Source organism: Haliotis cracherodii, unplaced genomic scaffold (genome assembly GCF_022045235.1).
Source record: "Haliotis cracherodii isolate W230 unplaced genomic scaffold, xgHalCrac1.p SCAF_4, whole genome shotgun sequence".
Taxonomy (NCBI): domain Eukaryota; kingdom Metazoa; phylum Mollusca; class Gastropoda; order Lepetellida; family Haliotidae; genus Haliotis; species Haliotis cracherodii.
In genome coordinates this window covers 30,786,250-30,812,482 of record NW_027266297.1, presented here as the reverse complement: position 1 = coordinate 30,812,482, position 26,233 = coordinate 30,786,250, and the positions used below count along the sequence as shown (strand labels likewise).

General features: G+C 37.6%; 4 protein-coding genes across 4 annotated transcripts; all 4 read right to left on the bottom strand.

Annotated features, from left to right (window-relative positions):
• Nucleotides 1-399: 399 nt before the first annotated feature.
• LOC139480510 (uncharacterized) lies at nt 400-2,025 on the bottom strand. The gene is made up of 3 exons (XM_071263603.1): nt 1,977-2,025; nt 1,280-1,420; nt 400-776 (listed from the first exon to the last, which is right to left on the bottom strand). The coding sequence occupies exons 1-3, from the start codon at nt 2,023-2,025 to the stop codon at nt 400-402; spliced, it is 567 nt and encodes a 188-aa protein (XP_071119704.1).
• A 5,306-nt stretch (nt 2,026-7,331) lies between these two features.
• LOC139480507 (uncharacterized) lies at nt 7,332-8,266 on the bottom strand. The gene is made up of 3 exons (XM_071263601.1): nt 8,218-8,266; nt 7,884-8,024; nt 7,332-7,708 (listed from the first exon to the last, which is right to left on the bottom strand). Exons 1-3 carry the CDS (start codon nt 8,264-8,266, stop codon nt 7,332-7,334), a joined length of 567 nt encoding a protein of 188 aa, XP_071119702.1.
• Nucleotides 8,267-15,140: 6,874 nt separating this feature from the next.
• On the bottom strand, nt 15,141-16,041 carry LOC139480547 (uncharacterized). The gene is made up of 2 exons (XM_071263651.1): nt 15,993-16,041; nt 15,141-15,556 (listed from the first exon to the last, which is right to left on the bottom strand). The coding sequence occupies exons 1-2, from the start codon at nt 16,039-16,041 to the stop codon at nt 15,141-15,143; spliced, it is 465 nt and encodes a 154-aa protein (XP_071119752.1).
• A 9,323-nt stretch (nt 16,042-25,364) lies between these two features.
• Nucleotides 25,365-26,233, bottom strand: LOC139478158 (uncharacterized). The gene is made up of 2 exons (XM_071260496.1): nt 26,182-26,233; nt 25,365-25,792 (listed from the first exon to the last, which is right to left on the bottom strand). The coding sequence occupies exons 1-2, from the start codon at nt 26,231-26,233 to the stop codon at nt 25,365-25,367; spliced, it is 480 nt and encodes a 159-aa protein (XP_071116597.1).

Below are 26,233 nucleotides of genomic sequence, written 5' to 3'. Positions count from 1 at the left end.
GCTTTTTGTGCCTCCACTTTGTGAATTAATCATGAGGAATGAACGTTATGAACAGTATTATCAATACGGCGACATGTATTGTCACGTCAATGCGGAAGCCTCTCTTGTTGCCGCTGTTCATGATCTAGATTTAGTGAATGAGTTTGTTTGAACGAATGTAACGTAACGGTTATCATCAATTGTTCACGTGTGGTATATAGGTTTAAAACAACAAACATATAGCATGTATGATTCAAGAAAGTTTATTCAATAAATTATTATTGTTTCATAAATTAGTCAATAAATAGTTCGTGATATAAACGTTTTGAGAGTGCATCATGGGATACCATCTAATAAACATACATAAATAATAAACCCCTTGTGTTCACTCAAATATTACACCACAGTTTAGTCAATTCTTTAGTTCATCGCTTCATGAAGAGTCATCATCATGAAGGGGTTCATCCTCTGGCCTCTCTGGTTGCCGCTGTTCATGAAGGCCATCATGGGTAGCATGTTCTCATACCCTTGGTTCATCATGTAGAAGGGGAGCATGTTGTTGCCCTGCCTCGAGTTCATCATCATTCCGAGAGTTGCCATTTGACTTCCTTGATCCATACCCATCATCATAGGAAGCATGTAAGAGTTGATGTTGTTGGTGTTGCTCTTGTAACCAGTTGCAGTGGACGCGGCGCTGCTTTGGTAACCACTGTAACCATTTGCTTGGTAGGCGTAGTTGTTTGACATTGGGTAAGCGTTGGTATTCGTCGTGGGGTAGGCTGGTGCAGGTGCTTGAGCTGGTAGCAAAAAAATGTTTATCGTTTACTTATACTAATATTACTTTCCTTATATCATTTATCTGCTACTGTTACTGCTGCTGCTGCTGCTGCTACTGCTACTACTACTACTACTACTACTACTACTACTACTACTTCATCTACTACCAATGAGACACGTTAAAATCCGGGTTAGAATAGGTCTTCAGCAACCCTTGCCGTAAGAGGCGACTCTGCTTGTCGAAAGAGGCGACTAATGCGATCGGGTGTTCAGACTCGCTGACTCTTTTGATGCATGTCATCGTATCCCATTTTCGTAGATCGATGCCCATGGTGTCAATCACTGGTTCGTCTGGTCCAAAATCGATTATTTACAGACCGCCGACATATAGCTGGAATATTGTTGAGTGCGGTGTTAAATAAACAACAACAACAACCACTCCCGCTACCACTACCACAACTACAACTACTACAACTATCACTAGCTGCCTTTACAACTGCTGTGTTATTGTAAACTGAATTACCTTGGTTACCGTTGTTGGTGGATAAACTGTTACCATGGTAACCATATATCGGGGATACAGTGTTGCCTTGACTGTGATGGCTGTTCGTTGGAGGGAAACTAAACTGGTTGACGTTGTTATAAGCATGTGCAGTACTTTGAGCTGGAAAAGAATGATGAGAGTTATGATATTGCAACAGAACTGTGCACAGTGTCTTATCTTTGAGAATATTCATGAACTGTATTCGCAACACAAACGATACGTGTATATACTCACCGATAAAAGAAACACGAACCAAAGAAACATATAGAGAAGTATGTTCGTTAAGAATGTACACCAATTAATGTTAAACTAACAATCAGTCAAGTGTTACCACAGAGTGTCTTCATTGCTTTCAAGATATGCTGCACGTGATTTCCAAACTTGACACGCTAATCCTGCACGAGACAAATGGTGCTTCTCGAGACATGTTTCTATGACGTCACATGTTATGCGTTCATAAGCATCGGTTCACTTAACATAACAGTATGTTCCTTTGTGGATCGAACACATCTACTATCTCTTAAATATGAGTAAGCCTTCATGTATTAACCAACATGTATGGAATTTGCGTATCTTTTGGTGGTGAGTGCATATTGTGCAATTGATTAATTCGCACAGATAAAGATATGTAGGTTATATTTGTAATGCATAGATGTATCCACGAATATTTACTTACCATTGGCTGCAGCGCCAAAGAGAGCAATACAGAGGCATATGATCTTCATTTTGTCTGAAAAATATACTTTGTAAATTTTAGAATTCTGATTTACTGTCATAAATTCGTCTGTAAACGTTTTGGTACTGCTTTGTACTAAGATGCTGGAAAATACAAATGAACGTTCGAGTTAAATACACGGCACTTCTCAAACATTTATATTGGCTAATCTTCACACTTAACATGCATTCTCTAAACTATATTAATTGTAATAGTTTTACGTTCATGAATACAACACAGCTATATCAGAAGTAATAGTCTAACATTCACAAATATCAATAAAACTAGCCAATTTATAAATATGTATGTATCATCATAGCTGATAAAACCAAAGAATTTACCTGGCTTGGATTGTCCCTGTATCGAACTAGAGTGCTACTGTAACTAATGAAGCCAATGATACTATCACCAGCTCAGCTGTAGTTTATAAACCATACGTTACGGAATCAGCAATAAGTGCAACACAACTTGCCTAAGATGGTATTAACTACGAGTCAAATTGACCACACGTAATACACTACAAGGTGTCAGTCGGCGCTTCACGCTGTTTTGTAATAATACAAGGTTGACACGAGTGCTATTATGGGTGATTGATATCCATGTACTACTCATGTCGCGATTACATTTAATTGTTTAACAAATACTCAGATGTTCCTAATTAATATGTTTGTGGGATTCGACCTACCATGATTGTAGTAATTTAGGGAATTCAGAATGTCATTGGAAGCTTTCCCTTAAGTTCGTTGACGGTTGTTTGCAAGTCTTAAATAAAAGGTCTATCACTTTGAAGTATTTTTTTATTTGTAAAATAAAGCCAATGTGTTTGTAAAGGGTTCTTTTGTTGTGTTACGCTATAAGCAACTGCAATAAACATGTTATTCTTATGGATGAGGATTCGAAGTACATGCTGTTTCAGGCTATATTGTAGAAACATATTTAAAACTTTAAATGTTTTAAACAAGTACATAATATATGAGTTGTCTTAAATGTGATATGAGACATAATTCATTTCCATAAGTTCGCAAACACTTGATGACTTCACTGATTTTCAGATATCCCTTTATATACTTTTTAGCCCTAGTTTGCCTTTTACGCCAAAAGGATTTTGGTTCGAAAAATATGGACTCATATAGGCTTTCTAAGGTTTAATAAAACTTAAAACAGACTACTTATAAAGACGGGTATATATTTCTGAACATAAAACTGATGGAATCTTTAAATAGTTTGAGTGCTAATATATTCCTTCAAATCGAATACAAAATTATTGACAATGCTGTTTACATCTTGTACAATTCTTTAACCAAAAGAAATTTTAAAATGTTAATGTTCTAAAATCCACTGTGATATTGCTGCTATATTGTTAAAAGCGTCAACAAACCAAACTCACTCACTAATTCACCTTTTCCGAAATGTACATCAATATGAATTGTTGAAACTATGTTCAGACATTTTCATTAAATAGTTTGTTATATGCATAAAATATGCATCACCTTGAACCCGGATACCTACTTTAGACCACTATTCAATGGATTGTATGTGCTTTAAAAGTAAAATAATCTTGAACAGAGAGGTTAAATCCCATTTGTCTTCACCAACACGTTCAGAGTGAATGGGTGAGTTAGATTTTTACGCCACTTTTAGCAATATTCCAGCAATATCACGGCGGGGGACACCACAAATGGGCTTCACACATTGTACCCATATCGGGAATCGAACCCAGGTCTTCGGCGTGACGAGCGAACGCTTTAACCACGAAGATACCCGACCGCCCCGAATACTTTTAGATACTTGATAGGTTCTGATACTGATATAACAAAATGAGTCACATTTATTTATGGATCCTAAATACTATCAGAAACTATCTACCACACATAAATAATAAGTGTATATAATATAACTCAATGCCTGTTACAGATTTATTTATATTTGTAAATCAAAATGTTGGTCTTCTAAAAAATATTCGTAAATCGTTCTAACGAAATCAATGCTGTTTTAAACATACTACGAACAACACGTTCTGTGTAATCTCACTGGTAAGTTAGATATACCTTAACAGCTTCAGAGGAACGACGGATGTCCACATGATTGTATTCAATATGAATAAAAAAACATAAGACTCAGGTATCATGCCACGAATGCGTCTAGGTATCCCTGTAATGTTGTATTACAACACAACAAGAGGGAGTGATGGGCACATTGACAGTCGCTGACATGGGGGGCCTCTTTGTCACGTGATGCAGTTTATGAGGTGTTTTATATAATATACAACATGGTGTCTGTAATTTATTGAGGGAATTCACATATATGGTATATATTCTGAAGCCTGTATCGTAGGAGTATCATCTTATTTAGTAAACCTGATCGAGAAATAGTCTTGAAGCATATTGTATTCTAGGCCACCGGACCATATACATAAGTTCAAAATATGTACAATATAATACTTGTATTATCCTTGCGCCTATCGTTATAATGTGCTTCCTGTAGACATGGTATATATGCATAACTTTATTTCATTTGTGAGGAAGAGTTTCATTTTAAGTGTTTCAGACAAATATAAAAGATGAGAGGTATTGTTTTTGTCATAATAGAAGGGATAAATGGAGATATTCATTTTCAATTTTCATTGTTCCGTAATGGGCATACACATATAAATACTGAACGATATGGTCTGAAAGTCATTGTATACAAATAAATCTCAGGTTCTACATCATGAGCATGTGTTGATGAATCACTATCAAATAGTGATGATACCATGTGCTTGCGAAAACGTGAGCGTATTCTGACCCACCAGTGGCACGCGTCACAAACACATGCAAAGGCAAGTCAACTGTCAAACACGGGGACATTATGGTAAAAGTCAAAACAGAAAATTGGGTCGGACATCATTTTTTTCACTGATGCGTCAAATTGGAAAATGTTTTCCAAAAGTCTTCCATAAAACGTTTTGAAAGCTTTTCTAAGGCCTTGACTGTTGTAACCCAGATCAAACAACTCTCAGCAAGAGTCGTATGGCGCTCTTTGAAATCTTCGTGGAAAAAGTATGCTCGATTGAACCTCAAAAGTACACCAAAGTAGAAACTAAAAGCTGGAGCTGCTGGAATATTGCTCGACAAAAAGGGAAAGTTGAAAGCATCCCTCTTGTCATACAGTCTCGTGTATAGATTTTGTCACTCTGGATCTTCATGCATAGATCTAAATATTGACTTGTCACTGACTATTTATAGAACGATATCAGATGATGGATACACCTGAAGTTAAAGATAAACTTGTTGGCCAATTTCCTTGTTTAGATTTGGCCAATCCGAAAAGAAATTGAGACTCGTATGCATAAAGAAACAGGTCAGCAAGGAGGGGAGCATAAACGGAGGACATGGAGTGCCTACTTCTTGCCTGAATGTCCTATTCCCAAACGTAACACAGATGTAACTCTATTTACAGCAACCCCGTTTGTTTTTCCTTAAGTTTGTCGTGTTGATACCAGAGTACATTGCATGATAATATTTTTTTTCAGTAGCATTTATCAATGCTGAGTCAGCTACAAAACAAATGTTTGGGCCGAGACATCAAAACAGCCCCCACTGTGTTGATAAATGAATACATTAATTTCTTCAACGTTTTTCTTTTCTCATAAGCAGCAGAATCTTTGCACTTGTACACAGCAGATGTAATTCAAAAAATGAACATGCCGGTTTCTTTTTAGTCTCAACAAAATGGGTAAATGCACTATTGTGTCACAGGATTTTCTCGACCACTTGATTGTTTGGTTTGTTAACAGTTTGTCGTCGCGTGTCAGGCGTACTGCTGTGCGGCATCAGGCAAAAGATACTTACTTTGTATGCAAATTGTGTGAGTGGCGGGTGCTACCAGCGGAGCAGGAAAGTCATGCTATCCTATTCACCAATACCTGCTGTCATCACTGATTTTCAGTGGTCCGTTCATATACCTTTTACATCTAATTTGCCCTTATATTAAATATCGGCTTGTAACGGGTTATGGGAATGGAAATGTTGGTAAACAACTGCAATACCCTTAGGGCACAGACCGCGACCTCGGAGTCAGTATACTGTGTCTGAGTGGGGTCTTCATGTTAACTGTGGTATGGCATCTCAGTGGGAGAGCAATATCAAATCGGAATTAGTCCTGGCTAGTACAAGCAGACACACACACTCACACAAACGTGGATGCACGTAGCTATATAATAAGAAATAATACCCTTCATCCCATGTCACCTCATCAACTCACCGTCAAGGTAAGATGCTGAAACAATCTATCTGTCTTAGTAGTGAATACTTTTCAAAAGACTCCATCAAAAGTACTTCCTTACTCTTAAATTATGTTTCAAATAAACGACTCGTTTACATTGTATAATATAGAATGTAGAAACAGAGATCGATCTCATACGAGTATACACATCTGTAAATACTTCCTATTTTTATATGGTTCGTCTCATTCGTATCGTAAATGCTCAGCCATTCTAGTTGCCACTGTGCTTGAAAAGTAAAGCTTTCAAAACGTTTTATGGTAGACATGTGGAAGACATTTTCAAATCTGAAGCATTAGTGACCAAAATGATGTCCCTGAAATTCCCTATTTTGACTTGTGCCATATGTTCCCGTGTGTTTTTAGATGAACAATTGACTTACCTTTGCATGTGTTTGTGACGATTGCCACCGGTGGGGCAGGATACGCTCACCTGGGCCCGGTTCCACAAAGCGATCTTAGCGGTAAGATGATCGTAACTCCCATACTTAAACATAGGCTTACGACAGTCGTAGCGCTAAGATCGCTTTGTGGAGCGGGTCCCTGGTATCATTACTATTTGAGAGTGATTCATAAACACATGCTCATGATTTAGTCGGAATTGTACTCGACTCGAGACTCGAGATTTCTATTGGATATGAAAAGGGTTCTGTCGCTTTTTGTGCCTCCACGTTTTGAATTAATCATAAAGAATGAACGTATGAACAGTATCATCAATACGGCGACACTGTAAATGTATTGTCACGTTAATGCGGAAGCCTCTCTTGTTGCCGCTGTTCATGATCCCGGTTAAGTGAATGAGTGTTTGAACGAATGTAACGTAACGGTATCATCAATTGTTCACGTGTGGTATGTAGGTTTAAAACAACAAACATATAGCATATATGATTCAAGAAAGTTTATTCAATAAATTATTATTGTTTCATAAATTAGTCAATAAATAGTTCGTGATATCAATGTTTTGAGAGTGCATCATGGGATACCATCTAATAAACATACATAAATAATAAACCCCTTGTGTTCACTCAAATATTACACCACAGTTTAGTCAATTCTTTAGTTCATCGCTTCATGAAGAGTCATCATCATGAAGGGGTTCATCATCTGGCCTCTCTGGGTGCCGCGGTTCATGAAGGCCATCATGGGCAGCATGTTCTCATACCCTTGGTTCATCATGTAGAAGGGGAGCATGTTGTTGCCCTGCCTCGAGTTCATCATCATTCCGAGAGTTGCCAGTTGACTTCCTTGATCCATACCCATCATCATAGGAAGCATGTAAGAGTTGATGTTGTTGGTGTTGCTCTTGTAACCAGTTGCAGTGGACGCGGCGCTGCTTTGGTAACCACTGTAACCATTCGCTTGGTAGGCGTAGTTGTTTGACATTGGGTAAGCGTTGGTATTCGTCGAGGGATAAGCTGGTGCAGGTGCTTGAGCTGCAAGCAAATGATGTTTCATGTGAGTTATCGTTTACTTACACTAATATTACTTTCCTTATATCGTTTAACTGCTACTGCTACTACTACTACCATTACTTCTACTATTACTACCACTACAACTACCACTATCACTTGTTGTCTTTGTAACCGTTGTCTTTGGAAACAGAATTACCTTGGTTACCGTTCTTGGTGGACATACTGTTACCATGGTAACCATATGCCGTGGATACAGTGTTGCCTTGACTGTGATGGCTGTTCATTGGAGGGAAACTAAACTGGTTGATGTTGTTATAAGCGTGTGCAGTACTTTGAGCTGGAAAAGAATGATGAGAGTTATGATATTGCAACAGAATTGTGCACAGTGTCTTATCTTTAAGAACATTCATGAACTGTACTCGCAACACAAACTGTACTTATATATAATTATTCAATTGATTAATTCGCACAGATAAAGATATGCGGTTAATATTTGTAATGTATATATGTATACGCGAGTATTTACTTACCATTGGCTGCAGCGCCAAAGAGAGCTATGCAAAGGCATATGATCTTCATTTTGTCTGAAAAATATACTTTGTATAGTTTAGAATTCTTAACATGCATTCTCAAACAATATTAATTGCATTTATTTCATGTTCATGAATGCAACACAGCTATATCAGTAACAACAGTGTTGCATTCCGATATTTCAGTAAAACTAGCCAATGTATAAATATGTATGTATCATCATAGCTAATAAACAAAAGAATTTACCTGGCTTGGATTGTCCCTGTACCGAACTGGAGTGCTACTGTAACTAATGAAGCCAATGATACTATCACCAGCTCAGCTGCAGTTTATAAACCATACGTTACGGAATCAGCAATAACGTGTATACTCTTACACAAATGATCTATGACCGTATTACCTATGCGTGAAACAGACCTCATGTAATACACTATGAGTAAACCGTTCAAGCCGTTTTGTAATACTACAAGGGTGACACGAGTGTTATGATAGATGATTGATATGCCATTTATGTCCCTTTAAGTTGATAAACAGGAAATCTGATGTTCTTAAAAATTATTCTTGCTTTAATGAATGTAGTAGTTTTGGGGATTTAGAATACCATCGGAATCTTAACCTTGACGGCTGTTTGCAAGTCTCAAATATAAATACTATCATTGTAAAGGATTTATTGATGTGTACAAAAAGGCCATTGTGTTTGTGATCTGTTTTTTCGTGTTACGCTATAAGCAACTGCAGTGAACATGTTATTTTAATGGCTAAGTGTTGGAAGTTTATACTGTGTTAGGTTATTTTGTAGCAATATATGTTCAAACTTTTAATGATGTTAAACAAGTACGTGATATGTAAGATGTCTTTAATATTGTATGACACACAATTCCTTGCTCAGATGTATATTCAAAGTCATAAGTACGCAAACAACTGGTGACTTCTAGTCTATTCTATGATCCATTCTATGCTTTTCACCGCCAGTTTGTAATAGTATCTTTTCGTCGGATAATCGTGACAGGTCCAAAACTTGGATCCAAATAGACTTTCTAATGTTAAATAAGAGTCTATTCAAAACAGACTATTTATACTGACGGGTATTGATTTCTGAACATAAAACTAATGCTATCTTGTTCGAATCCGCACCTTCTATTATGCTGAGTGGTAAAATAATTATTCATATCGAATAGAAAACGCTTGAAAATTTCATAAACAAAAAGAATGATAAAAATATGATTTTTCTAAAAACCGCGGTGATATGGCTTGGATATTGCTAAAAACGTCATAAACCCATGTTCAGTCACTTTTACCTAAATGTACATCAATTTATGTTGACAGTATGCGGTCGGGTAATCTAGTGGCTAAAGCGTTAGCTCGTCTCGACGATGACCTGGGTTCGATTCCCGACATGGGTACAATGTGTGAAGGCCATTCTGGTGACTCCCGCCGTGATATTGCTGGAATATTGCTAAAAGCGACGTAAAACCATATTCTCACTCAGACATTTTGATTAAATAGATTGTTATATGTATATGAACGCAGAATTGTGTAGAGTTGCGTACCTTAGGCGTGACAGAATCCGAGGATTGTTGGTTTGAATGCAACATGATTATTATCCCTGATAATAACTTATCTTGTTTGCCATCACGATACCGAGCTGGTGGATGTCATCAATGTGGCAAAGTCGGAATCACTTCGTTCTTGACTCACCTTGCCCCTTATATGTACAGTGTAATCTCGATAGTTCAAACTGTTGAAGCCAAAACATTGAATTCACTCACTCACTCAAGACATTTCAGGGCATTAAAATGTATTTACAGTGCGTTAATTTGTATTATGAGCAAACATTCATGTTTTGTGTATGTATATATTATTATCATATTGAAAACATTTTCAGAAATTTACATGAACTACTTCACTGGATACTGAGGGATGCTAGTGTAAAACTGTACATTTTACAGAAGGTCATATGTCTCTGTGTAGCTCTCTGTGCCTTGTAGCATATGGTTAGTGCGGTGGACATTCACTATGAACATGTATCGGGAAAAATATATGTCACTAATCCATGACACATTTTCAATGGAAAAATATACTAGAATGCATAACGATGGTCTTATTGGTGTTGCCAAATCTGATCAGGTAACGCATATTTGCAAAGACAAAAGGAAGAATGCGTATATATTGCAATGTTTGTGAATGCGTATAGAGTGCAATGCTTGTGAATGCGTATAGCTTGCAATGTTTGTATAATTTTGTTCCAGCTCAATGTCCTACAAATGCGAAAACAACGTTTACCAGTTGAGCCATAAGAATCAAGGGCGCACTCTATCAACCAACAATCCTTACCACGTAACACTAAAGCCCCCGCACCGGGATATTTTAAACTGAAATTCCCACAGTGGTAGTGGTAATGTTTGGCGTTTTTTGTTACATGCAGTATTTATAAATTTTCAAGACATGCGAACGATTCCCTCCGTCTGATTACGGTGAGCAATAATCAAGTTAACGAGAGTGATCACCCGATCTATTACGACCAGCACAGTCAGCTGGGTACCTATAATTCTAAACCGGAATACCCACGGGGGTAGTAGTAGTAGTAGTAGTAGTAGTAGTAGTAGTAGCAACAACAGCAATAGTAGTATTTGTAGTAGTAGAAGTAGTAGTAGTAGCTGTTTTAGTAGTAGTAGTATTTGTAGTAGTAGTAGTATTTGTAGTAGTAGTAGTCGCAACAACAGCAATAGTAGTAGGTAGCAGTAGTAGTAGTAGTAGAAGTTGTAGTAGTAGTAGTAGTATGTGTAGTAGTAGTAGTAGTAGTAGCAACAACAGCAATAGTAGTAGAAAGCAGCGGCAGCAGTAGTAGTAGTAGTAATGGTGGTGGTGGTAGTAGAAGTAGCAGTAGTAGTAATAGTAGTAGCAACAACAGCAATAGTCGTAGAAAGCAGCGGCAGCAGTAGTAGTAGTAGTAGTAATGGTGGTGGTGGTAGTAGTAGTAGTCGTTGTAGTAGTAGCAACAACAGCAATAGTCGTAGGAAGCAGCGGCAGCAGTAGTAGTAGTAGTAGTAATGGTGGTGGTAGTAGTAGTACTAGTAGTCGTCGTCGTAGTAGCAACAACAGCAATAGTAGTAGGTAGCAGTAGTAACAGTAATATTAGCAGCGGCAGCGGTAGTAGACGTAATGGTGGTGGTAGTAGAAGTAGTAGTAGTAGTAGTAGTAGCAGTAGTAGAAGCAACAGCAATAGTAGTAGGTAGCAGTAGTAACAGTAGTAGTAGCAGCGGCAGCAGTAGTAGTAGTAATGGTGTGGTGGTAATATTAGTTGTAGCAGTAAAGTTAACGATAACGCACGTGATACATTTTTGCTACCAGGCCAAGCCTCTGCACCAGCTTACCCCACGACGAATACCCATGCTTCGTCTACAACAGCAATATCTTGTTGTCTTACAATGGTTACCAAAGCAACGCCGCATCCACCAGAAATGGTTACCAGAGCAACGCCAACAACGTCATGAAGTGTTGAATAAGGAACATTGACAAAACCATCACAGCATTGATAGCTATGAATGTCAGAGGAGTACTTATCTGTGTACCCGTGAAAATCAGGGGTAGAATAGGCCTTCAGCAACCCATGCTTGCCGTATGGTGCGACTAACGGGATCGGGTGGTCAGGCTTGCTGACTTGGTTGATGGATGTCATCGTATCCAAATTGCCATGGATCGATGTTCATGATGTCAAGCAGTGGATTGTCTGGTCTAGACTCGATTATTTACAGACCGCCGTCATATAGCTGGAATATTGCTGATCGGCGTTAAACAGCAAACAAACAAATATATTTATCTATGAATGATTAACCAATTATGCAATCCCGATACCTTTATATAATGAGTGTTTATTGAATAACATCTCTCTCTTATACATGTAATGTTATTGGGTTTGTTTATTTCACACTATAGCTAATAGCGAGTGAGTGAGTGAGTGAGTGAGTGAGTGAGTGAGTGAGGTTTTACGCCACTTTTAGCAATATTCCAGCAATATCACGGCGGGGGACACCAGAAATGGCCTTCACACATTGTACCCATGTCGGGAATCGAACCCAGGTCATCGGCGTGACGAGCGATCTCTTTAACCGCTAGCCTATCCGACCGCCCCCTATAGCTGCTATATTTACAGTGTCGTTTTAACTGTATTGTTGTAAGGTGAGTGTACAACACTCTGTTTTACATTGTGATCCCAATAATGACAGTTGAGCCCTACTGCTGCACGCTCGACACGTTTAAATTGCAGTTTATCTCCTAGTAACTCCCAAAGCAAGGATTACATTCACGTTAACGTGTTAAGCGATGATCCATAAGAGCAACTCTCATCATCTGTATGGCGTTTAGGGTTTCAATAAAGAGAAAGTTAAATTAATGTAACTCTGTAAATATTTCACTTTCAACCAATGGTTGATAACAGGAGCAGTGATTCTTGCCTTGTCGGAACGATGGCACACAATCAGCCAAGTACATGTTCTGCCCTTGAATTTTCGCAAAATGTTTCAATGCAGAAACTATTAGAGATTACAAGATCCTGGAAATTGGGATAAAATAGGTCTTCAGCAACCCATGCTTGTAGTAAAGAGTATTAAGAGGCGACTAATTGGATCGGGTGGTCAGGCTCGCTGACTTGAATGATGCATGTCATCGTATCCCAATAGCGTGGATCGATCCTCATGATGTCAATCACTGATTATTTAAAGACCGCCGTCAAATAGGTGCGGCGTTAATCAACAAATAAACAAACAAACAAATAAACAGAGATTACAAATTGAGCATTCTTTAATTTTGGAACATCCCATTTGAACCTTCAATGATAAGTGGTGGCCATGGATGATACAGTCAAGCCAACGGAAGCAGGTGCCACTTAAGGGTGTGTAAGAAACATATTACTGAACTCGTGCCTATCGCTTCCCCTCGTTAGATAGGTTTTGAAGCCACTGGGGTAAGATAAATGGTATCTGACAGACACTCGTGTAGTTATCTCTATATTCTATTCGGGTATTGCACTGCCAAGCAACACAGCAGTGATTGGATCAAAGGTAATCTTGAACAAATGCGTATGCTTATATAATGGTAGTTTTCCTTCCAAGCGGAAGCTGTATACAATATCTGTGATCTTCTCCAACGTGCAATTGTTATCCGTATCCTGTTATTCAACTTAGCGCTGTCTATATACAAATCTATATCTATATCTATATCTTTATCTATATCTATATCAATATGATCAATGGTTATTTCTCATAGACCCGTGAAGATACTGGGTAGAATGACTTGGTTGATGCATGTCATTGTATCCCAATTGCGTGGACCGATGCTCAAGATGTCAATCACTGGATAGTCTGGTCAAACCTCGATTATTTACAGACCGCCGTCACAGAGCTTGAATATTGCGGCGTTAAACAACCAACCAACCAACCAACCTCATGCCTCATACTTTTTTTTACCGATGTACTGATGATATGGCCATAGCAATCATTGAACTATCGCAAACATACTAAAATTATTTCAGAAGACAGTTTAATGTAATACTAATACCCATGGTTGACAATCGTACTGTTGACACACGCTAAACATAAGATGCAAACATGTTATGGATAACATTTTCTGTTTTGTGCTTACCCTAATTAAAATGTAGCCGTGAAAATCACATTAATAGATTGAGGTGACCGGTCGCGTTGGTCACAGAAACATACCCGTTGATGACACAATGTAGTTTGTACAATAAAGTAACAAACCCTGAAACGTTCCTGTATGTTAACCTAAAGGAATCTCTACGAGAAAAAAATCAAATGAACTGTGAATATTTACTTACATACTTCCACGGCAAGATTGATCTCAAAGCCTAATATGAGAAACATTTGGCATTTACCACTTTGGTGAAACCCAAAAGATTAGTACTTAGTTGACAAGCTGAAGCTGGGATTTGAACTCAGGATCATAGGTTTCAGGCACGCCCCAGGAACAATATTATATATTTGAAACTAGTTTGTAAGTGAATGAGTGAGTATGGTTTTACGCCGGTTTTTAGCAATATTCCAGCAATATCCAGAATATTTACATACATACTTCCACGGCAAGATTGATCTCAAAGCCCAATATGACAGAAACAATGACAATGACAATCTTGGTTTGTCCTTTAGTCCAATAGACCCATATATAGCATACCCATACCCACACTTACATATTCCTGCAGCTTCAGCCCTTAGTGTCTACTTTTCACAACTTTTGAGGTACAATCGAGTATGCTTTCTCTTTCATGATTTCAAAGAGCGTCATACACCACTTGATCAGAAGTTGTTTGATCAAGGTTAGAACATTCAAGGCCTCAGTGAAGCCTTCAAAACGTTTTATTGTAGAGGGCATTTCCAAATTTGACGCTTCAGTGACAAAACTTATGCAATTCCCAATTGACTTGTACCATATGTTCCCGTGTTTTTTTCAGGTGAACAGTTGACTTGCCTTTGCATGTGTTTGTGACAGGTGCCACCGGTGGGACAGGATACGCCCACCCTTTTCGCGAACACCTGGTATTATCACTATTTGATAGTGGTTCACAAGCACGTGCTCACTATATTGTCGGAATCGTACAATCGACTCAGTTTTGGGCAAAGATTCCTTATGAATTCTGAAAGGGCTTTGTCGCTTTTATTAACTAAGAACCACTTAAACAAACTGTATAATCAGTTCAGTGGCATAACATCTAAATTTAGACATACAAAACATCAATACCATATAATTCGAAAGATTTTATTCAATGACTATATAAGAAATATGCAGCTGATTAATAAATAATGATGTAAGTTAATGACTGCATCGAGGATGTTCATCCGGAAAATGCTTAAATAACCAACCCCTTGTATTCCCTTCATAAATATAAATGACACAGTTAAGACAATGTTCCTCAGTTCATCGCTTCATGAAGAGTCATCATCATGAAGGGGTTCATCCTCTGGCCTCTCTGGTTCCCGCTGTTCATGAAGGCCATCATGGGCAGCATGTTCTCATACCCTTGGTTCATCATGTAGAAGGGGAGCATGTTGTTGCCCTGTTTGGAGTTCATCATCAGTCCGAGAGTTGCCATGTGCCTTCCTTGATCCATACCCATCATCATAGGAAGCATGTAAGAGTTGATGTTGTTGTTGCTCTGGTAACCATTTTGAGTTGACGCGGCGTTGCTATTGTAACCACTGTAAGACGACATGATGTTGCCGTTGTTCCCTTGGTAGGCGTAGTTGTTTGACATTGGGTAAGAGTAGGTATTCGTCGTGGGGTAGGTTTGGATGTTCAAGGTAGGATGAACTGATGGAGGGGCTTGAGCTGGTAGCAAAAATGTTTCATGTGAATTAAGGTTTACAACTACTACTACTACTACTACTACTACTACTACTACTACTACTACTACTACTACTACTTCTACTACTACTACTACTACTACTACTACTACTTCTACTACTACTACTACTTCTTCTTCTACTACTACTACCGATCATAATCATAAGAGATCGTTTTAACCATTTGTTCGTTTTTTGGTAATTTCCATTTTATCAAGCCTATCGACCATGTGATTTCGACATTAAATACACGCAAATATAGCATTTTCTATGCGTCTTACATACTAATAGACATGATTCGCAGAGTACAATATATATCTCAAGTCTGAAAGAAGTGTTGTGGAGTGAGAGGTATAGGTACGTATACATATTTGAGGGGCGGTAGAACATTATCTTTATATGAAATCCATAGGTTTACTTACCGTAAACTGCAACGCCAAACAGAGATATACAGATGCAAAATACTTTCATGTCTGTATGTTATTTTCTGTAAAGAGAAATTGTGAATATTCATCATATATTCAATACAATATTAGCGTACTGGGTTTAGTTTGACACCGATTTGAACAGTATATCCGTTACATCACGTCATAGCAGCGTCATGTTGGAAGTAAGCCCGAACAGATGCAGACCTTTGGCATTTACCACTTTGGTGAAACCCAAAAGATTAGTACTCAGTTGAGTGAGTGAGTGAGTGAGTGAGTATGGTTTTACGCCGCTTTTAGCAATATTCCAGCAATATCATGGAGGGGGCACCAGAAATGGCTTTCACCCATTGTACCCATGTGGGGAATCGAACCCGGGTCTTCGGCGTGACGAGCGAACGCTTTAACCACTAGGCTACCCCACCGCCCCAGTTTGTGAGTAGAGTGTATATGTTATATAAGGTGATGGTGAAAAAAGTATATCACAAACTATAAAATAAAACATTTTCCTGAAGAAAATCATCAAATAATTTAACAACAGTATAACAATGCATGCTAAAAACTAGAACTCAGCAAAAGGCAATTGATCCAGTTGCATTGAAAATACCATTGATAGGAAGACCTCAACTCACCTGGGCCTACTTCAGTTAACAAGCAAGAGGAGATGTGTCTGGTGAGCGACAACAGAGACGGTTCCATATATATACTGTACACTGGACGTGAATGGCATTAAGACACGTCAAACGAGTTGATACATCTTCATCAAACATGTCACAATTACATAACACATGAACTAATCGTGGTACATATTACAATATGTCCTGCACCTCGACAGTCCCTGCAGGCGTATGGACAAAGTGAGGTAAGCTGTAACAATAACGAGGGATGTACATAAGCATCTTGCGTGTCATCAGGGAGCATGTTCATAACCTAAGTGTACATTTAGAGCATCATTTAGAGATTAGGTCATGGCTAATGACCACAGGAATATACAAGCACCTGTCCGGAATACAATATACCTTTGCTATTGAGGGCTGTCACTTAAATTAGTTTGACAGCTTTGCTTTAGATATGATTCGTGTGATCTTAACTATGAATTACTGATCTCACTTGCATTGTCTGGCTTATTTCTTTATTTAATTCCCATTTTCTTTTAAAGTTTTAATATATGATTATGGCCTATTATGAAAGCACCATAGTATATTAAGAGTGATGTTTGAACACATATAATTGTTTTCAGGTAAGAAATGAATTTCGTATTGTGTTGGTTTACTGGAGTATGAACGCTTTGAACAGTGCAAATTAAAATCGTGTAAACGTCGGAGCTTGCGACAGTATTGGCGAGATTTACGAAGTTCCAAATTTTCAGAGGTCATTTTCAATAATTTTGGTTTGCCTAAAATGACAGTGGATGATATCACTGAACAGTGAATTTCCCATAGAATTGAAAACTTGTGTGCGTTATGTATATTTATTAATTTAATCATGTTCTACTTCAACGTGACCGCCGTCATATAGCTGGAATATTGCTGAGTGCGGCGTTAAACAACAAACAAACAAAACTTCAACGTGAGAGTTGAAGAGGAGGGACACATATGTCCCTCTGGCATCCATGGGTTAATGCGAATATGTAATTAAGTGTTTTAATGAAACATTGTGTAAAATAGGATTGTTATTATATTTTCCAATATTGCCGATCTTCAAGATCGTGGTAAGCAGGGGATCAAAGAGAAATGTTCAATTCAGGGATTCATCGTGAAAAGTAGTTCCGGTCAAAAATCGTATAAACGTCAAAAGGTGAAGATATACTTTGTAAACGTCACTTTTTGAATTTGTTGAAGCAGCAAATAAAGCAGTCGCATCCCGGAAATCCTCACACAAGTTTTGTTTCTGCCTTCTGCCCTTATTTCAATTTTATTTCAATATAAATATATGGTACCGTAGATGTACGTCTCTATGTAGCCTGCAACCTCGGGGTATCGCGGTACTTGTCATGTACGCTAAACGGAACCAAATGCACTCACTAACCTTTATGTTTATTCGTGTTCTCTGTATCAGATATCATTCATGTTATCAAACAATGCAAATTTTACTGATAAAAGTTCATTATTTACATCAGTAGCTCCGAGTAAAAGCCGGGCCTCGCGCTCTGTTTGACAAGGGAGAGAACTCCATCGTATCGCGGTACAGAGAAAAGTTGTGTATGGAGGTCCGAATTGGACAAAAAGAGGACATAATTCTACCAACCACTTGATATGATCATGCCAGACATCAGTGATTTGTCCAGACAAGTGCAAAGACAGCACAAGTAAAATTCTAAATGTGTTATCAGCAATATAGGTATTCAATGCATATTTACCGAAAAGTAAGAGAAAAATAGTCGCCATGAATATGCAGATGTTCAGTTCAGGTCGATAGAGAAAGTTTACTTGGGGAACTGCGGGTTATATAGTTGGCCATTGATAGATGGGGGTAAGGCAATATCACAACAGATGCCAGAAATATGTATCAACTGATTAATAACTCCTTACTTACAGCAGACGGAACATTCCGAGGAAATTGAAATTGTTTACGAAGTGAGCACTTCGTGGTTACTGATTTGCATTAAAAGACAGCCGCTAAGAGGCGTGCCCCGCGTGAACTATCGGAAATCACAAATGCCGCGATACGATGAATGCCGCGGTACCATGGGGTCCGAGTATATATGTATTATGTTTAGGTAGCAGGACAATTGCAAAACGGACAATTGGACAATTGTTCCCTAGGACAATTACCACCTATTAACACTAATTGCATTTATATATTGTTGTTCAACGCCACACTCATCAACATTTCAGCTGTAAATATAAAACGTCCATGCCAGAGAATAACCAGTCTCGATTATCCGCCGAAACAGATTTCATTTGACTTGAATTTATCAATGAAAATCAGGTGTCCGCGAAAAACATAAATATTAATCGAACCCAGTGATTAATATTTATGTGTAATGATCCCCACCTTACGGGTTCGATAAGACACAATATTCGAAGTCACCGAGTCCCATCACCTGATCCGTTTAGTCCTCTTTTACGACCACCACAGGTTCCAGTGACCTCTTCTAACCCACGGGTATTGTATGCAGTGGATGAACGCCCAAGTAATGGTCGCAAGGCTGGAATCTGACATTACCCAAATTTAAATATATATAGTTTCTAATCTTGTTCATCTGTAAAAGAAACACGGGAACTTATGGTACAAGTCAAAATAGGGATTTGCATCGGGCATCATTTGTGTCACTGATGCGTCAAATTTGGAAATGTCTACCATAATTCTTGGGGAAAGCTTTACTGAGGCCTTGTATGTTGTAACCTTGATCAAACAACTCCTGAGCATGAGGTGTATGACGCTCTTTGAAATTCTGGGTAGAAAGAGCATGCTTGATTATACCTCCAAAGTTGTGAAATGTAGACACCAAGGGCTGGCATGGGCGGATACAGCATGTTTGGAAAGGGGGGTGCACAATTAAGATCTATTTATTGTCTTTGGTGGTAATTTAAACAGAAAATGTTTCTATGTTTATCACCGAAGTGGTAAATGTCTGAGACCTGCATCACTTCGGGCTTTCCTCCCACATCAAGCTGACGCGCCGCGATATGACTGGAATACTGTTAAAAGCGGCATTAAACCTAACTCACTCACTCAGATTTATTAAAACACTTGAAAGGATACTAAACGGTGGTGTAGTTTTTCCATAGCTATATATGGTGCTGACCCGTAATTCATATACCTATATGTATAACACATAAATATAGTGTATGTGGATGACATGGACTAGTAATTCCCGCTAAAACTATATGTATTTGTATAGCTGTATGTATAACACATAGATATGGTGTATGTGGATGATATGGACTAGTAATTCCCGCTAAAACTATATGTATTTGTATAACTGTATGTATAGCACACAAATATAGTGTATGTGGATGATATGGACTAGTAATTCCCGCTAAAACTATATGTATTTGCATAACTGTATGTATAACACACAAATATAGTGTATGTGGATGACATGGACTAGTAATTCCCGCTAAAACTATATGTATTTGTATAGCTGTATGTATAGCACACAAATATAGTGTATGTGGATGATATGGACTAGTAATTCCCGCTAAAACTGTATGTATTTGTATAGATGTATGTATAACAAACAAATATAGTGTATGTGGATGATATGGACTAGTAATTCCCGCTAAAACTATATGTATTTGTATAACTGTATGTATAGCACACAAATATAGTGTATGTGGATGATATGGACTAGTAATTCCCGCTAACACTATATGTATTTGTATAGCTGTATGTATAACACATAGATATGGTGTATGTGGATGATATGGACTAGTAATTCCCGCTAAAACTATATGTATTTGTATAACTGTATGTATAGCACACAAATATAGTGTATGTGGATGATATGGACTAGTAATTCCCGCTAAAACTATATGTATTTGTATAGCTGTATGTATAACACATAGATATGGTGTATGTGGATGGTATGGACTAGTAATTCCCGCTAAAACTATATGTATTTGTATAACTGTATGTATAGCACACAAATATAGTGTATGTGGATGATATGGACTAGTAATTCCCGCTAAAACTATATGTATTTGTACAGCTGTATCTATAACACATAGATATGGTGTATGTGGATGATATGGACTAGTAATTCCCGCTAAAACTATATGTATTTGTATAACTGTATGTATAGCACACAAATATAGTGTATGTGGATGATATGGACTAGTAATTCCCGCTAAAACTATATGTATTTGTATAGCTGTATGTATAACACATAGATATGGTGTATGTGGATGATATGGACTAGTAATTCCCGCTAAAACTATATGTATTTGTATAACTGTATGTATAGCACACAAATATAGTGTATGTGGATGATATGGACAAGTAATTCCCGCTAAAACTATATGTATTTGTATAGCTGTATGTATAACACATAGATATGGTGTATGTGGATGATATGGACTAGTAATTCCCGCTAAAACTATATGTATTTGTATAGCTGTATGTATAACACATAGATATGGTGTATGTGGATGATATGGACTAGTAATTCCCGCTAAAACTATATGTATTTGTATAGCTGTATGTATAGCACACAAATATAGTGTATGTGGATGATATGGACAAGTAATTCCCGCTAAAACTATATGTATTTGTATAGCTGTATGTATAACACATAGATATGGTGTATGTGGATGATATGGACTAGTAATTCCCGCTAAAACTATATGTATTTGTATAACTGTATGTATAGCACACAAATATAGTGTATGTGGATGATATGGACTAGTAATTCCCGCTAAAACTATATGTATTTGTATAGCTGTATGTATAACACATAGATATGGTGTATGTGGATGATATGGACTAGTAATTCCCGCTAAAACTGTATGTATTTGTATAGATGTATGTATAACACATAAATATAGTGTAAGTGGATGGTATGGACTAGTAATTCCCGCTAAAACTATATGTATTTGTATAGCTGTATGTATAGCACACAAATATGGTGTATGTGGATGATATGGACTAGTAATTCCCGCTAAAACTGTATGCATTTGTATAGCTGTATGTATAGCACACAAATATAGTGTATGTGGATGATATGGACTAGTAATTCCCGCTAAAACTATATGTATTTGTATAGCTGTATGTATAACACATAGATATGGTGTATGTGGATGATATGGACTAGTAATTCCCGCTAAAACTATATGTATTTGTATAGCTGTATGTATAGCACACAAATATAGTGTATGTGGATGATATGGACAAGTAATTCCCTCTAAAACTATATGTATTTGTATAGCTGTATGTATAACACATAGATATGGTGTATGTGGATGATATGGACTAGTAATTCCCGCTAAAACTATATGTATTTGTATAACTGTATGTATAGCACACAAATATAGTGTATGTGGATGATATGGACTAGTAATTCCCGCTAAAACTATATGTATTTGTATAGCTGTATGTATAACACATAGATATGGTGTATGTGGATGATATGGACATGTAATTCCCGCTAAAACTGTATGTATTTGTATAGATGTATGTATAACACATAAATATAGTGTATGTGGATGGTATGGACTAGTAATTCCCGCTAAAACTGTATGCATTTGTATAGCTGTATGTATAGCACACAAATATAGTGTATGTGGATGATATGGACTAGTAATTCCCGCTAAAACTGTATGTATTTGTATAGATGTATGTATAACAAACAAATATAGTGTATGTGGATGATATGGACAAGTAATTCCCGCTAAAACTGTATGTATTTGTATAGATGTATGTATAACAAACAAATATAGTGTATGTGGATGATATGGACAAGTAATTCCCGCTAAAACTGTATGCATTTGTATAGCTGTATGTATAGCACACAAATATAGTGTATGTGGATGATATGGACTAGTAATTCCCGCTAAAACTGTATGTATTTGTATAGATGTATGTATAACAAACAAATATAGTGTATGTGGATGATATGGACAAGTAATTCCCGCTAAAACTGTATGTATTTGTATAGCTGTATGTATAACACACAATTATAGTGGATGTTTATGATATGGACTAGTAATTCCCGCTAAGCTAAAACTATATGTATTTGTATAGCTGTATGTATAACACACAAATATAGTGTATGTGTATGATATGGACTAGTAATTCCCGCTAAAACTATATGTATTTGTATAGCTGTATGTATAACACACAAATATAGTGTATGTGTATGATGTTCGCTAGTAATTCCCGCTAAAGCCATTTGTATTTGTACAGCTGTATGTATAACACACGACTATAGTGTATGTGGATGATGTTCGCTAGTAATTCCCGATAAAGCCATTTGTTTTTGTACAGCTGTATGTATAACACACGACTATAGTGTATGTGTATGATGTTCGCTAGTAATTCCCGCTAAAGCTCTTTGTATTTGTACAGCTGTATGTATAACACACGACTATAGTGTTTGTGGATGATGTTCGCTAGTAATTCCCGCTAAAGCTATTTGTATTTGTACAGCTGTATGTATAACACATGACTATAGTGTATGTGGATGATGTTCGCTAGTAATTCCCGCTAAAGCTATTTGTATTTGTACAGCTGTATGTATAACACACGACTATAGTATATGTGAATGATGTTCGCTAGTAATTCCCGCTAAAGCTATTTGTATTTGTACAGCTGTATGTATAACACACGACTATAGTGTATGTGGACGATATGGACTAGTAATTCCCGCTAAAACTATATGTATTTGTACAGCTGTATGTATAACACATGACTATAGTGTATGTGGATGATGTTCGCTAGTAATTCCCGCTAAAGCTATTTGTATTTGTACAGCTGTATGTATAACACACGACTATAGTGTATGTGGATGATGTTCGCTAGTAATTCCCGCTAAAGCTATATGTATTTGTACAGCTGTATGTATAACACACGACTATAGTGTATGTGGACGATATGGACTAGTAATTCCCGCTAAAGCTATATGTATTTGTACAGCTGTATGTATAACACACGACTATAGTGTATGTGGATGATGTTCCCTAGTAATTCCCGCTAAAGCTATATGTATTTGTACAGCTGTATGTATAACACACGACTATAGTGTATGTGGACGATATGGACTAGTAATTCCCGCTAAAGCTATATGTATTTGTACAGCTGTATGTATAACACACGACTATAGTGTATGTGGATGATGTTCGCTAGTAATTCCCGCTAAAGCTATATGTATATGTACAGCTGTATGTATAACACACGACTATAGTGCATGTGGATGATGTTCGCTAGTAATTCCCGCTAAAGCTATATGTATTTGTACAGCTGTATGTATAACACACGACTATAGTGTATGTGGATGATATAGACTAGTAATTCCCGCTAAAGCTATATGTATTTGTATAGCTGTATGTATAACACATGACTATAGTGTATGTGTATGATGTTCGCTAGTAATTCCCGCTAAAGCTATATGTATTTGTACAGCTGTTTGTATAACACACGACTATAGTGTATGTGGACGATATGGACTAGTAATTCCCGCTAAAGCTATATGTATTTGTACAGCTGTATGTATAACACACGACTATAGTGTATGTGGATGATGTTCGCTAGTAATTCCCGCTAAAGCTATTTGTATATGTACAGCTGTATGTATAACACACGACTATAGTGCATGTGGATGATGTTCGCTAGTAATTCCCGCTAAAGCTATATGTATTTGTACAGCTGTATGTATAACACACGACTATAGTGTATGTGGATGATATAGACTAGTAATTCCCGCTAAAGCTATTTGTATTTGTACAGCTGTATGTATAACACACGACTATAGTGTATGTGGATGATATAGACTAGTAATTCCCGCTAAAGCTATATGTATATGTACAGCTGTATGTATAACACACGACTATAGTGCATGTCGGTGATGTTCGCTAGTAATTCCCGCTAAAGCTATATGTATATGTACAGCTGTATGTATAACACACGACTATAGTGTATGTGGATGATGTTCGCTAGTAATTCCCGCTAAAGCTATATGTATTTGTACAGCTGTATGTATAACACACGACTATAGTGTATGTGGATGATATAGACTAGTAATTCCCGCTAAAGCTATTTGTATTTGTACAGCTGTATGTATAACACACGACTATAGTGTATGTGGATGATATAGACTAGTAATTCCCGCTAAAGCTATATGTATTTGTATAGCTATGCGTATGCAGATCCTAGTTGGACTAAGTAAAACCCTACTTACTGACTCACTAACTCACTGACAGAAATTGAGAACAACATGCGATATTTAATTGTTAGATTTTATTTCACAGTTCACTCAGATAATTCATTCCATTTGCGATATCAACTGCTTGAAATATAAGTACCTTCTGTGAGAAGAACAGTTAAGTGACAATCACATCACGTGAAGGGGTTAATACTGGTAACTATAACAATGAACTAATGAACTAATATTGATTCAGTTGTACATTTGAAAAGCCTTGTCGATGATTGAAGTTGCTGATGATGTTTGTAAAAAATCATAAAATATCAGTGTATTTCAAGGTTTTAGGTGAAGGCGACCATTGTCAAGTGTCATTGGCCAACGAGTAAAACTGCTTTCTATAAAAGAGAATGCTACAAAGAGATATTGTAACCTGTCAATGCATCTTTATTGCTTAGTCCCTAAGAAACACTAAACTGTCAGGGGTCGGTAATAGCTGGGTAGTTAGTTCGTACATCTATAAATAGGTGACATGAAATGGATAAATCAATACAGTCGTAGGGTCGTGGTTACATCATCTCGCTTCCAAGAAACATCATCGTCATTGGGTCGAAGCCTCGTCCACCTCTCTGGTTGCGATTGTTCATGAGAGCCATCATGGGCCACATGTTGTCGACGCCGTTCATCATGGCGAAAGGGAGCATCATATTGTTGGACTGCCTTGGGTTCATCATCATGCTGTACATGGCCATCCTGCGCCCGTTGTCACCCCCCATCATAAAAGGGAGATAGTTCATGGGGGACTGGGCAGCGTTGTTGGCGTGTTGATTGTTGGTGGCAGCCGTCAGGTGGTTGTTATTGAAGACATTACTGGCATGGGACAAGAGAGCGCCTGGCATCGGGCTCGGATGTTGTGCAGGTGCGAGTGGTATGCCGTTGACGTTGTTGCCGAGGGGAACGCTAGATGCCGTCATTCCGGGGGCGACACTGTTCTGAGCTGAAAAAGAACATATTTCCAGTCATTCTTCAAAGGAAAACATTGAATCTATGAAATATGTTTGGAATATCTTTAGACATGCATCGGGCTCGGATGCTGTACAGGTGAGAAAGGAACACCGTTGCCGAGGGGGACGTTGGACGCTGTGTTGCCGGGGACGACACTATTCTGAGCTGAAGCAGTTGTTTTTAAAAAAAGAACTGTTATTCTTATATCTAAATAGAACATAATCAAGGGAAATATTGCGGAAATATGGCCTGAAAACAGCATTAGGAAATACAGGAATTCGTCGTACTAACTCGGCCACATTTTATGCAATGTGTAGTCGTTTGTTTTCAGGGGACACCAAAGCATTACGAAAATATATTTTTGAAGCTGTCATCACCTACCATGAATAGTGACTGCCACGAAGGCGAAAAGAACACAAATTGCTGTCTTCAT

Coding starts and splice junctions, on each gene's coding strand:
- LOC139480510 (XM_071263603.1), bottom strand. CDS start 2,025: ATGAAGATCATATGCCTCTGTATTGCTCTCTTTGGCGCTGCAGCCAAT. Junction 1,421..1,976: donor CTTTGGCGCTGCAGCCAATG/GTAAGTAAATAT, acceptor ATTCTTTTCCAG/CTCAAAGTACTGCACATGCT. Junction 777..1,279: donor CACCAACAACGGTAACCAAG/GTAATTCAGTTT, acceptor TTTTGCTACCAG/CTCAAGCACCTGCACCAGCC.
- LOC139480507 (XM_071263601.1), bottom strand. CDS start 8,266: ATGAAGATCATATGCCTTTGCATAGCTCTCTTTGGCGCTGCAGCCAAT. Junction 8,025..8,217: donor CTTTGGCGCTGCAGCCAATG/GTAAGTAAATAC, acceptor ATTCTTTTCCAG/CTCAAAGTACTGCACACGCT. Junction 7,709..7,883: donor CACCAAGAACGGTAACCAAG/GTAATTCTGTTT, acceptor ATTTGCTTGCAG/CTCAAGCACCTGCACCAGCT.
- LOC139480547 (XM_071263651.1), bottom strand. CDS start 16,041: ATGAAAGTATTTTGCATCTGTATATCTCTGTTTGGCGTTGCAGTTTAC. Junction 15,557..15,992: donor GTTTGGCGTTGCAGTTTACG/GTAAGTAAACCT, acceptor TTTTGCTACCAG/CTCAAGCCCCTCCATCAGTT.
- LOC139478158 (XM_071260496.1), bottom strand. CDS start 26,233: ATGAAGACAGCAATTTGTGTTCTTTTCGCCTTCGTGGCAGTCACTATT. Junction 25,793..26,181: donor CGTGGCAGTCACTATTCATG/GTAGGTGATGAC, acceptor GTTCTTTTTCAG/CTCAGAACAGTGTCGCCCCC.